Source organism: Cuculus canorus, chromosome 3 (genome assembly GCF_017976375.1).
Source record: "Cuculus canorus isolate bCucCan1 chromosome 3, bCucCan1.pri, whole genome shotgun sequence".
NCBI classification, from domain to species: Eukaryota; Metazoa; Chordata; class Aves; order Cuculiformes; family Cuculidae; genus Cuculus; species Cuculus canorus.
In genome coordinates this window covers 71,305,138-71,319,242 of record NC_071403.1, presented here as the reverse complement: position 1 = coordinate 71,319,242, position 14,105 = coordinate 71,305,138, and the positions used below count along the sequence as shown (strand labels likewise).

At 44.7% G+C, this 14,105-nt stretch overlaps 1 protein-coding gene across 2 annotated transcripts in view; it reads left to right on the top strand.

The window, feature by feature from the left end:
• The window catches only part of FBXO11 (F-box protein 11), a 68,344-nt gene that overhangs the window by 52,966 nt on the left and 1,273 nt on the right, over positions 1-14,105 (top strand). For both annotated transcript variants that reach the window (XM_054062470.1, XM_054062469.1), the window contains exons 12-22: positions 7,030-7,247; positions 7,529-7,614; positions 7,695-7,789; positions 8,827-8,949; positions 9,053-9,138; positions 9,501-9,577; positions 9,689-9,832; positions 10,692-10,802; positions 11,868-11,975; positions 13,464-13,572; positions 13,932-14,030. In XM_054062470.1, the coding sequence (XP_053918445.1) occupies positions 7,030-7,247; positions 7,529-7,614; positions 7,695-7,789; positions 8,827-8,949; positions 9,053-9,138; positions 9,501-9,577; positions 9,689-9,832; positions 10,692-10,802; positions 11,868-11,975; positions 13,464-13,572; positions 13,932-14,030 (1,256 nt within the window). The remainder of the gene's footprint in view (positions 1-7,029; positions 7,248-7,528; positions 7,615-7,694; positions 7,790-8,826; positions 8,950-9,052; positions 9,139-9,500; positions 9,578-9,688; positions 9,833-10,691; positions 10,803-11,867; positions 11,976-13,463; positions 13,573-13,931; positions 14,031-14,105) is intronic.

Sequence of the window (14,105 nt, the reverse complement as noted above, 5' to 3'; positions counted from 1 at the left end):
GAAACATTTTAAACCCCCGTGCTTTGGCACGTGAACAGATGTTTTAAAATCTGCCTACTGCTCTTCTCTTGCCCTGCAGTGGGCAACTTCTCTTAAAGACAAGTTTAGCTGAAAGAGGTTGAAGCAAGCTTTTTACAGTTGATTGACAACCTGTTACATTGAATTAATGCTGAAGTAACAAAATCCTGCTTGAAATCAGAGGTAAACGATAGCCTTACAGTTATACCATCACTGCTTTCCTTTTCCTTTGAAATGAAACAAAAAAATAAGGCACTGGAAGACTAAAAATAATACAAGTTGCTTTATGGAGGCTTTGTCAGTCTTAGTTTACGGTTAAATACCTGCAGCAGAGTATGCCCAGCTTCTGTGGGAAGAGGACTGTTGTAGCGTGGAGTTAGTTGTGGAATTTTAGCACAGTATTTCTTTTCAGAATTTAAGCCTTCTTTCATAAAAATGTTTGTTTCTGTGGGATGAAGGGGATAACTTCCACGGACATGTAAGGTAATGAGTGATGAGCTGGTGCAGCCCTTGTCATAAACAGAACGGATCTTTGCCACTGAAATAAAAGATGGTTATTTGCTGATTTGTTTTAGCAAAATACTCTGCATGTCATCCAAACAGTACTAAGTTGTTGTTTTTCCTGCTTGGATGACAGTGTCCCAATTCCCCGCACACTGCTGGCAGAAAAGAAGTTTTCTTCTGATCACCCTTAAAGTTACACATATAAAATATACAAAATGTGACCACCGTGTGGTAAACTAAACAAGGACTGATGAACTTCATGCTGCTTGCTGTGAGATCCAGTGTACTGTTCAAAATCAATGGGATTTCAGGTTCCCTCTTGCCTTCAGAAGTATACCATGGGTTTTTTCTTAACCTTGCTGTAGGCACTGGGTACTGCAGGATGCTGATTACCTGTGCCTTTGGTCGTAGGGAGTAATGAAGGATACAGTCGGTTGCTTTGGGGGTTGCATCTTTAGAAGTGCTATAGGCAAACAGGAACCTCTTCCCTGGTGCTGTGCTGCTGCAGTGGAACCTCACTGTACCAGATGGGACCAGCCAGAGCGGCGTGCCGTGGGATCCTAGTGCATATTCTCCTCTAGAGGTTTTGTTGCTAGCCTGGCTCTGGCGAAGTATGTGCTAGGCCTGCTCTTTGCAAGGATACCACAATTGCACCTGCTTCTTTGTAAGCAAATCATTACTTTATCATCTAGGTAGCAGTTTCACTGGTAGATCTTATTTAGTCCCCAGGAAACATAAGGAATACTTGCAAAATCGCAGATGTTAACCGTTAGTGGCTTTGGTCGGCTATGAAAGGAAAGTCAGGACTTGGGCAGACACAGATAGGGTGTAGACAGGACCTCTGCTGCCTCATTCCAATTGTCTCACTTTGTCCTCTGATCTTTGGGTCTGCTGTTCCTTCCATTTCCCTCCTGTGTTCTGTCATGCTGTCACCACCCGATGCAGTATGGTCAGAGATCTGATTGCCGGAGACATTCATTTTTAAGTTAGACTCATTCAAAGCTTGCTCCAAGGGTGCTGTAGTCTAATGTTTTAAAGGACTTTTATTCCTAAATACAATATTTATTAATACAGGTACTGAATTGCTTTAGTTTCCCTACTGAGCTTCTGTGTGAGGATTTTCTGCGCTGTGTGATGTGGTGGGGACTGCCGGTAGGTCTGGGATGCCCATTAAATAAAATAATCATCTCTCAATATTATGAGAGACATTTCTTCAGGGAAATACGTTTCCATAAGGCGGATGGGTGATTAATGCAATTATAGCTGATGTATGACAAACCAAGCCTTCAGAAAAACATCCACGGTGTTTTATCATGGACAGGAGGAAGAGGAGAAGCAGCTATCTTTGAAGATCCATGTTTTGGTCCCTGACTGGGTCTCTTTAGGCTCTCTAAGTTTGGGATCTTTTCCTCCTTTATTAGAATGTCTTCTCTCCCTTGTAAGCACTCGTTCCTTTGCTTTAGTCTGGGTTTTTGATGAGCGTCGGTGGTCTGGAAAAGGTATGAACAACAGATACACAGAAGATAGGTGAAGCCATTTGGGTTTTTGCCCTGGTTGTGAGGCAGTAGGGGCAAAGGAGCAATGCAGTAGCAGTTGCAGCCATTTGATTTGCAGTGCCCTGGTCTCAGTGGAAGCTGAACAGGTCATGGAGCACTGTTTTTTTTGCTGCTGGCGTAAAACCTTCTTGCCAGCAGAAGGTCAGACATGATGAGGTTCTGTGTTAGGTGCCTCTGCTCCCCTCCCTCAGTTCCATCCTGAGAAGCATGTTAGTTATGTGTTGGGTTAAGAGGATACCAGCCCAGAATTCCCTGCTAGCAGTCTTCCACCAGGTTTCTTTACATCATTTTGTATTCCCTAGAGGTGCATCTCTTCGGCCATTTTGCAGAAAGTGGTGGCCAACTTCAGATGTTGTGTCCTTTTTTTAATTTATCCGATTGTTTAGACACTGATGCTGCTTCATTTGAGCTGTATTAAGGTATTGTATAAGCACTCCTAATCCTCTTCAGTGGGTATGTATATCCATACATCCCTCTAAGGCTCGGAAATATGGAATGAAGTTATTTTGGCTCTAGAAAAGCTGGTAAAGGAGAGCGCTTCTGTAACTGCTGGAGGGGGTGTCCATACGCAGGCTGGAGGGTTAGCTGGAAAGGTTGGCTGGGAGCTGCTTCTTGCTTAACTGCTGAACTGTAAATATTACATCTATGAGTATTGAAACATTTAAAAAATAAAGAAGCCAGCCTGAATTCACTGAATTCATTTGCAATACCAGTGAATGGGATCTGTTTTCTCACTGATGGAATGTCTGTTCCGATGCTGTGATCAGTGGATACCGCAAACAAAATGGAATAGAAATGAATGCTTCCTTTTTGTTAAAAACCCCTAGCACATTAAAGAGATCATGGAATTAATATTTATATCAGCTGCAGATATTATTGAGATGTTTCTTAGTCATAAACTGTGCCATGCTAGGGATGCACTCAGTGGAACAGCATCACTGTCAGTAGTTTCCTGCTCCTTCTGGGACAGGACATCTTCCAGGTACAAAGTCTACATACTTGAACAAATCACTGTGGTTTTTTTTCTGCTCACTCATCTGGTTTCCCTTCTGTTATTTTGGGGTGTATGGTTTTGTTCATTCTTGGGACCATGAAGTGGGATAAGAAAATTCCGGTACAGAATTCCTACCCTACACGTTCTTTCCCCGTGGGTTTCTGTGCTGCAGTGCTGGCTCTGAAAGGTTCAAGAGTGTTTTGTTTTACAGTTTCATGGTCTCAGACTTTTCTTTGTGTTTTGATACTTGGAGAAACTTAATGTCTTCCTATAACCAGGTGATGTTCTACTGTTTGCCCCAGACATTTAACAGACAGAGAGTAAAATGCAGCATGGCATCAGCAGCTCTCGCTGCCTTATGTTCACCTCTTTTGACAGTCACCCAGGAGGAGTTACCAGACACTCGTCATAAATTGTATTTCGTAGTTGAATGCAAACAACAGTCCCGATTTGCTGTATGAGTAAGCATCATTATCTAGTTTAAAGCTGAGCTCTAGGTATAACCGTCTGCGTTTTCCTCACTCCAAAATGATAAACAGCACTATTGCTTGGTTTGAATTAATGAAAAGTACAGTCGCGTGTGGCCAAGATAGGGGGTTCTGCCTAGTGGCAGCTCAATCTTCTGAATAGCACAAATCAGATCATTTTGAAGTGTGCATATACAGGCCAAAAGATATGTCAAAAGATGCTGGTTGATGAGAAGCTTTACATGAGCTGGCAGTGTGCACTGTATCCTGGGCTGGATCAAAAGAAGCGGGGCCAACAGGGTGAGGGAGGTGATTCGCCTCCTCTGTTCCTCTGTCATGAGACCACACCTGGAGTCTTGTGTCCAGTTCTGGAATCCACAACATAAGAGGGATATGGAACTGTTGAAATGGGCCCAGAGGAGGCTACGAAGATGATCCGAGAGCTGGAACACCTCTGCTGTGAGTTGAACAAGTTGGGCTTGTACAGCCCAGAGAAGAGAAGGTTCCAGAGAGACCATACAGCAGCCTTCCAGTACTGAAAGGGGCTACAGAAACGCTGGGGAGGGGCTTTTTACAAGGGCCTGTAGTGATAGGTCAAGGGGGAATGGCTTTAAATTGGAAGAGGGAAGATTTAGATTAGACATTAGGAAGAAATTCTTCACAATGAGGGTGATGAGGCACTGGCAGAAGTTGTCCATGGAAGCTGTGGATGCCCCATCCCTGGAAGCGTTCAAAGTCAGGTTGGATGGGGCATTGAGCATTCCGGTGAGTTGGAACTGGATGATATTAAAAGGTCCCTTCCAACTCAAACCATTCTATTGTTCTGTGATATAAATGAGGCTTGTGCCAGTTTCTATACAAACTACATACAAAGCTAGTTGACCTTTTGCTGCAACAGCAAATTGTCCCTGTGCACTAAAAATAAAGGGTTTGTTCCGCATCTTGAATGTGGTTTTCTTTATGCTGCATTTGGATTTTTAAAAAATCCACCAACTCTCAAAATAAAGACCATTCTCACCTTTGGGAGTCTGATTTTTATAAACATTCGTTTACCCCTGTCAGTCACACTTAAAATTGCTATTTTATTAAGCTGATACAGCATCAGACAGTCATCAGCAGTCCAGTCCTTTCCATCTCAGCCTCCTGGGTTTTTCCTTGCTGTGTTGGGAATTCTAGTGTCCCTAAATACTTAGGAAATAGTGAAGTTTGCAGAATTCTTTGCACAGTTATTCAAACAACACCTGAAATGCTGCTGCATTTCTGTGATATGATCTTTCAGACAGAGAGAAGGTGCAGAAAGCATGAAAACGGCCAAGATCAATTACTGGGTCAGTTGTGATGAAAGAAGTCTGCTGAGCATGTCCAGCTGTGCTGTCTCACCAGCTTGTCCTGTACCCTGAGCAGTGTGTACATGCATTGGTGTTGCCATTGCTGTGGTGTTGGTCCATAGAATCATGAAATGGTTTGGATTACAAGGGAACTTAAAGATCATCAAGTTCCAAACCTGCTGCCACGGGCAGGGACCCTTCCACGGATCAGGTTGCTCAAAGCCCCATCCAACCTGGCCTTTAATGCCTCCAGGGATAGGGCAGCCATGACTTCTCTGGGCAACCTGTGCCAGTGCCTCACCACCCTCACAGGAGAACATATCTTCTCAAGATCTCATCTCAATTTCATCTCTTTCATGGTTTTAAAACCATTCCCCCTTGTCCTATCCCTGCACTCACTCATCAAAAGCCCCTCCCCAGCTTTCCTGTGGCCCCTTACAGTACTGGAAGCTGCTCTAAGGACTTCCCTGGAGCCTTCTCATCTCCAGGCTGAACAACCGCACTCAGATCTTAGCAGGCCGCAATAAGGGGTTCTTGCCTGTGCTTTCTGCTGCTGTCATCTTATACCCACAGCTAATGCTTTGCCTGGTATTTTCAATAAACTTAGTGTACAGAGCTACCCTTTAATATTTAGGATTTTTCCAGGAGAAACCTGCTGCTGAAGTATTTTGAGTCTCCTTAGGCTTGGAATTTTTGTGTAAGATTGTAATATCTTTTTCCACGTGCATCCTTATCCCTTCTTCCTGATTAATCAGAGATTGGTCATAGAATGGTTTGAGTTGGAAGGGACCTCAAAGCCCAGCCAGTTCCAACCCCCCTGCTGTGGGCTGGGACATCTCCCACAGGATCAGGTTGTTCAAAGCCTCGTTTTATTTCCTACTGCAGTCCTGGTGCTGCCAGTTGCTTCTCCTGCTGGTTGGTGGGTTCTAACCAGAAACCCTCCCAAAACAGAAGAGAAACACGCAGCACCCATGGAAACCCTTCTTAGGAGAAGGTGGAGGCAATGCAGTGCTTGCCTTCCCTCCGTGCAGAGGAGTATTTGCCCTTCCCGACCTTAATAGCCAGAGAGGATCTGGGATTAAGCTGCTGGCAGCCAGATGGAGCTTAGGTGCTGTTAGACGTGGTCAGAAGGGAAGAGGCTGCCTCTCCTAGTGTAACTGCTTATACCTGAAGCTGCCTGTAAGCTTTGGGTTTGCAAACGGCATCGGTGGGCGTGTGGAGAACAGGTCATTTAGTTCTGTGCTTAGAAACACAGTTTCCTTGTTGACAACGTATTTGGTAATGCTCCAAGAAGAAAATATTGTCTGAATTCATCTGTGATTTCTGGGCATCCTGCAGTTCATCATTTAAATAAATTGAAGGGCAGATCTCTTTGAGAGGAGGTAGTTCAAAGGCACAGCAATGCCCTTTTGAAGGGGAATGGCTGTGGTGTCTGGAGAATATGCCTGGGGAGTGACTTAGATACAGAGAGGAGTTGAGCCATACTCCCTAGGAGCAAATTTAGGCCAGAGAAGTTGTCAGTTTCAGTGGAGAACGATATTGGGAAGAGGCAGTCTGGGAAGGAGGTGGTGGCTCAGGAGTGTGGAGTTGCTCAAGTTCCAGGAGTTGGGTAGTTTAACTGGTTTTGGTTCAATAATTACATGCAGTGACAGTGTTCTCAGGGTATAAGGCAGAAATGCATGAGGTTTAACAGAATAAGCTCAGAGCCAACCAACAGTTCAGCTTAGCTGACTCTGCTTGAGGGGGACTGGACTTCTTAACTGTTAACAATGAATGTTATAGGATCTTGCCTAGCAGAAGGCCTTGACTCTCTGACCCAGCAGTCAGCCTTCGAAAGGAATCCTTTATGGCCTTCGAGAGGAGTCTGATCCTCAGGAGCTGCTGAGAAAACCTGAGATCCAGTCCTCCTCAAGGTGCTGTGTCCAGAGCTGCTGGTTTTCCATGCTGTTCCATGGATAGTAATAAACACCAAATCAAACACCCTGCCTGTGAAACAGTGTTTTATATGGTGGAAAAGATGATACAGTAGCAGTAAGCTGTGTTAGGCAGCTATGTAAGAGCTTACATATTGTCAGTTTTGGGGTTGTTTCCTTGTAAATGAGGACTTTTTTTTTCATTTTAAAAAGGACTTTTACAGGAACCTGCCTGTTTTTTGTCCTCAGGGTTATTTCGAAAGCTGCAACATCCACAGGAACAGGATAGCAGGTTTCGAAGTGAAAGCGTACGCCAATCCTACGGTGGTTCGGTGTGAAATCCATCATGGTCAGACCGGCGGGATCTATGTTCATGAGAAAGGAAGAGGACAATTCATAGAGAACAAAATCTATGCAAACAATTTTGCAGGCGTTTGGATTACCTCAAACAGTGACCCAACAATAAGGTATTGTGTTCCTCACTGATATTTCACTTAGAGGAAGGGATTTGATAGGGATGGGAAAAGTGTTGGTTTATTTTATTTGTAAAGAACTGTAAATACTGCAATACAGGTAAATGTGAAATTGGTGTCTGTTTGGTTGAGCTGCATTTTTAATTTGCTTTTATACTTGGAAGTATGTATATAGAACAGAAATTCTGTTTCAAACTGAAGATTGTACACTCTTAAACTGCCTACACGTATGGTCTTGTACAGTGTGCTACAATCATGATACTCTTGTTTCTTAGGGGCAATGCAATTTTTAATGGGAATCAAGGTGGTGTCTATATCTTTGGAGATGGAAGAGGCCTTATTGAAGGAAATGACATTTACGGTAAGCAGATTGCTTATAGTTTCGTGAGTTCTGGGGAAAATGATGCTGTAAATTGTGTTAAATAACATTTTTGTTGGCAGGTAATGCATTAGCAGGAATACAGATCCGAACAAACAGCTGTCCCATAGTTCGACACAACAAGATTCATGACGGTCAGCATGGTGGGATTTATGTGGTAAGCATCATCTGTGGATGGGCGTACAAACTGGTTTCCCAGTCATATAAACATTGGAAAAGGGTACTCTACGTAAAACGTTTGATCACACTTACAGTGACTGAATTCCTTATGTTACAGAGCAGGTTAATTGTAACAGAGCTGGTGCTGATATTTAAAAGATGAAGGCTCTTATGAAGTCACTAAATTATTTCTATTGCAGAGTAAAGAATCTAAAACGGGATAGATGACAGAATTACACTGTTTCTTGGTTAAAAGCTTTTTAAAGGCTTAGTTTTTGTAGTAATTTGTCATTATTTAAAGAAAAAAACTGTTCAGCTGTTCTGGAGTGTGATGTGTTTGCCGCTAACCTCAGAAACTGCTGTTTTTTGCCTTCAGGACGATACACATTGCAGTTGCTGTGCGGGCAGGTGTTGTAGAAGTGAGGAGCAAAGCACAGTTCCCCGCCTGTGTGAGGGCTCTGCTAACTGAGCCAAGAGAGCTGTCAGGTTCCCCTGAGCGAATGTCAGAGTCTGAGAAGTGTTTGTGTGTCTCTGCCAGGAGTTACCCAAAGTTCAGATAATGCTGACGCATGCGGCGTCATCCATTTGCTCTGTGCCTCCAGCCAGAGCAGCTTGCCCTGACCAGGAATGCCATGCTTTACTGTTGAGCACACACACCTGGCATAGATGTTTCCTTTGGAGACACCGCTGGGGTTGTTGCTCAGGCTGGGGGCAGGTTTGAGTGCTGGGTGCCACAGCTTCCATCCAATTACCTGGCACCGGGGAGGGCCTGCTTCTCCCAGCAGCTGGCAGAGTTTAGCCAGCACTGCTGCAGAGCCTTGAAATGTGGTGGTTTCCATGCAGGACATTCTTCCTTTCATGGCAAACACTCACAATCATGGCGTGTTAGTTAAAAAAAAAAAGAAAAAAAGGAAAATACGTACTCACTTAGAAAAGAATTCCTTTGGGAGTTATTTTGGGAAGGGATGGGCACAGCCAGCAAACCAGTGCTGGCAGCTCACAGGTCTTCTCAACTCTTGGTGCTCTTGTATTTAGCATGAAAAAGGCCAAGGGGTGATAGAGGAGAATGAAGTCTACAGCAATACTTTGGCTGGAGTCTGGGTGACAACAGGGAGCACTCCAGTCTTGCGGAGGAACAGGATACACAGTGGGAAACAGGTGAGAGATGTGCTGCAGTTACAAGGGGAGTCGTAAAGGGGGAAGTTCTGTGATTTTGTACATTATTACTTTGGACCTAACAATTTAATTTTTGCTGTGTTAGGTTGGAGTGTATTTTTATGACAACGGACATGGTGTGTTAGAAGACAACGACATCTACAATCACATGTACTCAGGGGTTCAGATAAGGTAACATATTCTGAATTTATGTCAAAACAGACATCGCTTGGTTTGTGCTCTTTGGGTTCTTTTTATCTGTTCTTCTCATTTTGTTCTGAAAATAACACTTTTTGAAACCCAGCATATCTGAATGTTCTCTGCTCGAGCTGACAAGGAAGGTATGACGAGTACAGCCTGGCTGCTGACTGGAACGTGTGGTCCTTGGAGTCTGTAAAGCCAAAACCTGTCTGTGTGTTTGGAAATAACCACCTTTTTGTCAGATTTTCAAGCAGTGAGATCTCTTAGGCACTTCCTTGGGGGTGTTTTAAGTATTTGGCATTGAGAGACAGCAAACTGTTTTAACTGAGTTCTTCACTCACTTCTCTCTCCAGAACTGGAAGCAACCCCAAAATCAGACGCAACAAGATCTGGGGTGGCCAGAATGGGGGTATCCTTGTCTACAATTCTGGTAGGTTTGGTCTTCATATTCATCCGGAATTGTTTGTCTCCCGTAACATTTTCTCTTCCCATTCATTCTTTTTGACTGTATTTTGTTTTTCCACCCTTCCTTCAATTTTAGGGCTTGGATTTATAGAAGACAATGAGATTTTTGATAACGCAATGGCTGGTGTATGGATTAAAACAGACAGCAATCCTACACTACGAAGAAACAAAATCCACGATGGACGAGATGGAGGCATCTGTATATTTAATGGGGGAAGAGGTAGGGTTTTCCCTTACTGGCATATATTGACTATTCGGGGTAAGAGTTGAATTTCAGATGAAGCGGTGTCCTTTTTAAAGTGCTCTTTAGAAACCTAGGTCTTGTATTCTCAAGTAAGGCAGTAGTTATAATGAACGTACACTGAGGTTTTTTAGCCTTCATTAGATCAGGAATACCGCAACCTGTGGGAGGAGGGAGGTGATGAATCCCATCTGAGACAACTGTTCGGTTGCTGCTTAGGATGGACCTTTTGATCCCATCTGCTATTGTGAGCTTTGCTGCTGACTGCAGGGCAGCACTGAATTCGAGTCAGGTAGCCAAAATCACATATCCAAACAGTTCTGATTCTGCCAGAGATCTGGGGAGAAAAGAGAGGTCTTTAGGGAATCTGTCGCATAGAACTGTTCCTCCTCTGAAATCCTCTGGCTGTGTGAGTTCTGGTATCAGCTTTGGATATTTGGTAGATAATTACTTGCTGTAAATGAGCTTTAACATTAAGCTGAGCATTTTGAAGTACCCCCCCCTGTCCTGCAGTAACCAAACTGCAAGGTCAGCTTTGCCTTGACAGGCAAGAACTGAAGGATGCTGGGAAATAGAAGGAAAATTTGGGAAGTGCAAAGCCTTGGTATGTTCCGTAACAGTGCACATGATCCCAAATTCTGTTCTCTATGCTGGAAGAACATGCAACTGGACACTTGAGAATTACTTTAAACTTCAGCTCCATTGGTGAGGGTTCCACAAGTGGAGGGATTTAGGAGGATGATAATATGGGAGATCCTTTGAGAGTGTTTCTCAGAGGGTTACAGCTGGCTGGTTACGAATGTTAATAAGCTGAGAGGTCATATGTGGTCTGCTCTAGGTCTTTTGGAAGAGAATGATATCTTCAGGAATGCTCAAGCCGGTGTTCTCATCAGCACCAACAGCCACCCCGTGCTAAGGAAAAACCGAATATTCGATGGGTTTGCCGCAGGTTTGTGGTGTTCAAATCAAAGTATTGAAGTGATACAGCTCAGAGAAAGCTGTCCACTAAGCTAGTGCTGGGGTTCTTGGCCCTGCAGTATGTAGCCACTTTAACAGGCATCAGGATATCCTGCGATGTATCCTAAAAATCGTTTGAGGATTCAGAATTGCAGCCAGGGTATCTGTACTGCAGTCTCTAGTATTACTAGCTGTCAGAAACAGCACACATCCCACCTTCTCTTTCTTCTGTCAAATACCTGGTCATTATTTTATCCTAGAAGTAACTGACGAAGTTATCTAGGACATATTGTTGTTCCTCTGCTGGACGCTGGTTTGAACATTTTATCACTGCTTTAAAACCTAGGAAACAGCAAAGTCACATTTTAAAGAGCTTTGAGTTGCATCTCAAGTTCAACTTCCTCCCTCCATGACGTTGGAAGATCACTAGTGAGCATTTCTTACGCCAGAACAGACGGAGGAAGTTTAGTAGTGCTTTTTGTGCTGTTTGCTGTTCAGTGATAGCAGTTCCATCTGTCCCACATCGCTTTCCACTCCAACTGGAATTGCATTCCTGAGTTTTCTCCCGTTCTTTCAGGAGAACTAAGTGTTTTTGGATCTTGGGGGGGGGGAGGGGTGAGGATAGGTTGCTGCCAGGGGCTGTCCTGGACAAAGGGCTTGGGGGATGTGGGTTTGTGATAGCAGCTGGGATGTAAAGAAGCGAATTTGAGGTGACTGTCCTGAAAAAAGCTGTTTAAAAGGGGAAGAGGTCTGTGCACAAGGACTACCAAATACATGTGAGGACAACAGCTTTAAGCACCCAAAAATCATATCCCCCTTGAAAATACATGACCACAGTACCATTACAGCACCATATGTGTCAGCTGTAGCTCTGATGGGATTCAGCAAAAGCATTTGAGCCTCACTTGTACAGCAAATTGCAGAACAGTTTCCAGCTGTGTATTTTTCCTTTTTGATGGTGGTTTAATAAAATTAAACAAGGGTACAAGTGCACAAGCACATAGGACTTAACTTTTCCCTTTTCTCCTCCTTCTTGTGTTCCTCTGACCCAATGAAGGTATCGAAATAACAAACCACGCAACTGCAACGCTAGAAGGCAATCAGATTTTCAACAACCGCTTTGGAGGTTTGTTCCTGGCCTCTGGTGTCAACGTCACGATGAAAGGTGAGCCCTTGCTAGCTGTGTTTGTTCACTCTCCTTTGTTGATCTGGCATTGCTTTGGAGTTTGTCAGGCCATTTCTATTTTCCATATATGGCCCAGATTTGGTGCCACCCTAGGCTGGGCTGAGTTTCACCTGGAGGTAATCAGCCAAGCCAATCTACCCGAGAACTTTGTTTAATTTAGCCAGAAACTCTCAAAGGTAACTCCAGGTTTTCCTGCCACATGAAAACTCCATTATAGCTTTTGCATCTCAGGATTGTTTCCACTCTGGTTCCTGGGTTTTGGCTCATCTTAGATTTCAGTTCTAGTTACTGCAATGGCTTTTGTCATTTATCTGAAAACCATTGTCCAGTAAAGAAAGAGGCTTGCTGCGTAGGTGCTTGGTCCGTAGGATCTAAAAGAATTCACAATCCTAAACCACATTTTCAGCAAATAGGCTCAGTTTACATACATAAAATTCCCATGTAGTGTGCTTGAGGCAAGGTCTTGGAAGAGATGGTCTGTGAACACCAGACCACTCCAGACAGTTGTAGAAGAAGGTTCTGTTGGCAGGGAATTTCCCTGCTCAGCTCTGCTGGTTCCATTTCTGCATGTAGTTCTTCACTTCAGCCACCAGCTCCCTGCCCCACAGGTCTGGGGTGGCTGCTTCTGTTGGTGCATGATGCCCCCTGGACCAGACAGGCTGGAGGTGCACTCTGGGACTCAATGCTGAATAATGAGGATTATCAAATTGGCTGTGCCTGGGACATACCTTCTAATCATGGAATCACAGGATGCAGTGACACCTTCCACTGGATCAGGTTGCTCAAAGCCCCAGCCAACCTGGCCTTGAACACCTCCAGGGATGGGGCAGCCATGACCTCTCCGGACAACGTGTGCCAGTGTCTCACAGAAAGGAAGAAAACATTTCTTCCTAAGATCTCATCTCAATCTCCCCTCTTTCAGCTTCAAACCATTTACCCTTATCCTGTCCTTGCATTCTCTGATCAAGAGCCCCTCCCAAGCTTTCCTGGAGGCAATGCAGGAAGGTGGTCAGGCCCAGTTCCCACCTCCCTTATGTGGATAGATGCTGCCTTATTCAAGTCCCCCGGAGAAAGAGCCATGCTTTTCTGCTTTCCAGGGGATGTGTTAGAGTCCCTTTGGCAGACAAGACTTTCAGACAGTTGGGTTTCAGCCGTCTCCACAGACATCAGACGGCCAGGAAGGCTCTCAGCTCTGAGCGCTCATTGACATGCCAGCTCACAAGGGGCTTCAGTGAGGGTTTACCTGGTGTTCACACAGCGCATGCAGAGAGGAGCAGTCTCTGGTCCAAGGAGCACGCTGCTCAGCACTGAGAGTTTGATACCCTTAAATGCCAAAATGGAAAAATAGGCATAGAACTGACTGTTCCGGGCAGGTTTGGCTTTTAAATAGAGGGGCATGCTCTGCTTTAGTGCCTCAAGGAAGGAGCTGTTGATGCAGGTGTAATTGGTTCTTGGCTTCCCCCCCAGATAACAAAATCATGAACAATCAGGACGCCATAGAGAAAGCCGTCAGTAGAGGCCAGTGCCTGTACAAGATCTCGAGTTACACCAGCTATCCCATGCACGACTTCTACAGGTAACAATGAATGGCTCCTTTCCCCGTCCTGCAGCAGGGTTTCTCGATCCACACCTTCCCTCCTGGAAACACTTGTGTGTTCCTGCACAGTGTGCACTCTTCCTCAGTGCCAATTCAGTTGTCCTGAATCCTCTGTGGGATCAGGGGAATGTGTTGTTACTGTGAACCCAAGCCTGAGGGATGACACAGAACCACTTTCTCGAAACAAGCAGCCAAAGTGCCCTGACAGTGTAGAATTCCCCAGTTCAGTCCCATTCCCATCCTTGCTGTGGTGCCGTTCTGCCCCCGCACCCTCCCCATGTTCTTTCCTGGGCTCTTGTGCTTGACCCGTGCCTAACAATGGATGTATTTTGCCCCAGGTGTCACACTTGTAACACCACGGACCGCAATGCCATCTGTGTCAACTGCATCAAGAAGTGCCACCAAGGACATGACGTGGAGTTCATCAGACACGATAGGTAAGGCTCCGGCAAGTGTGTGGAGCTCATTTGACCGCACCGGTAAAGCAGACGCTAATGAGCTTTCTCTCACTC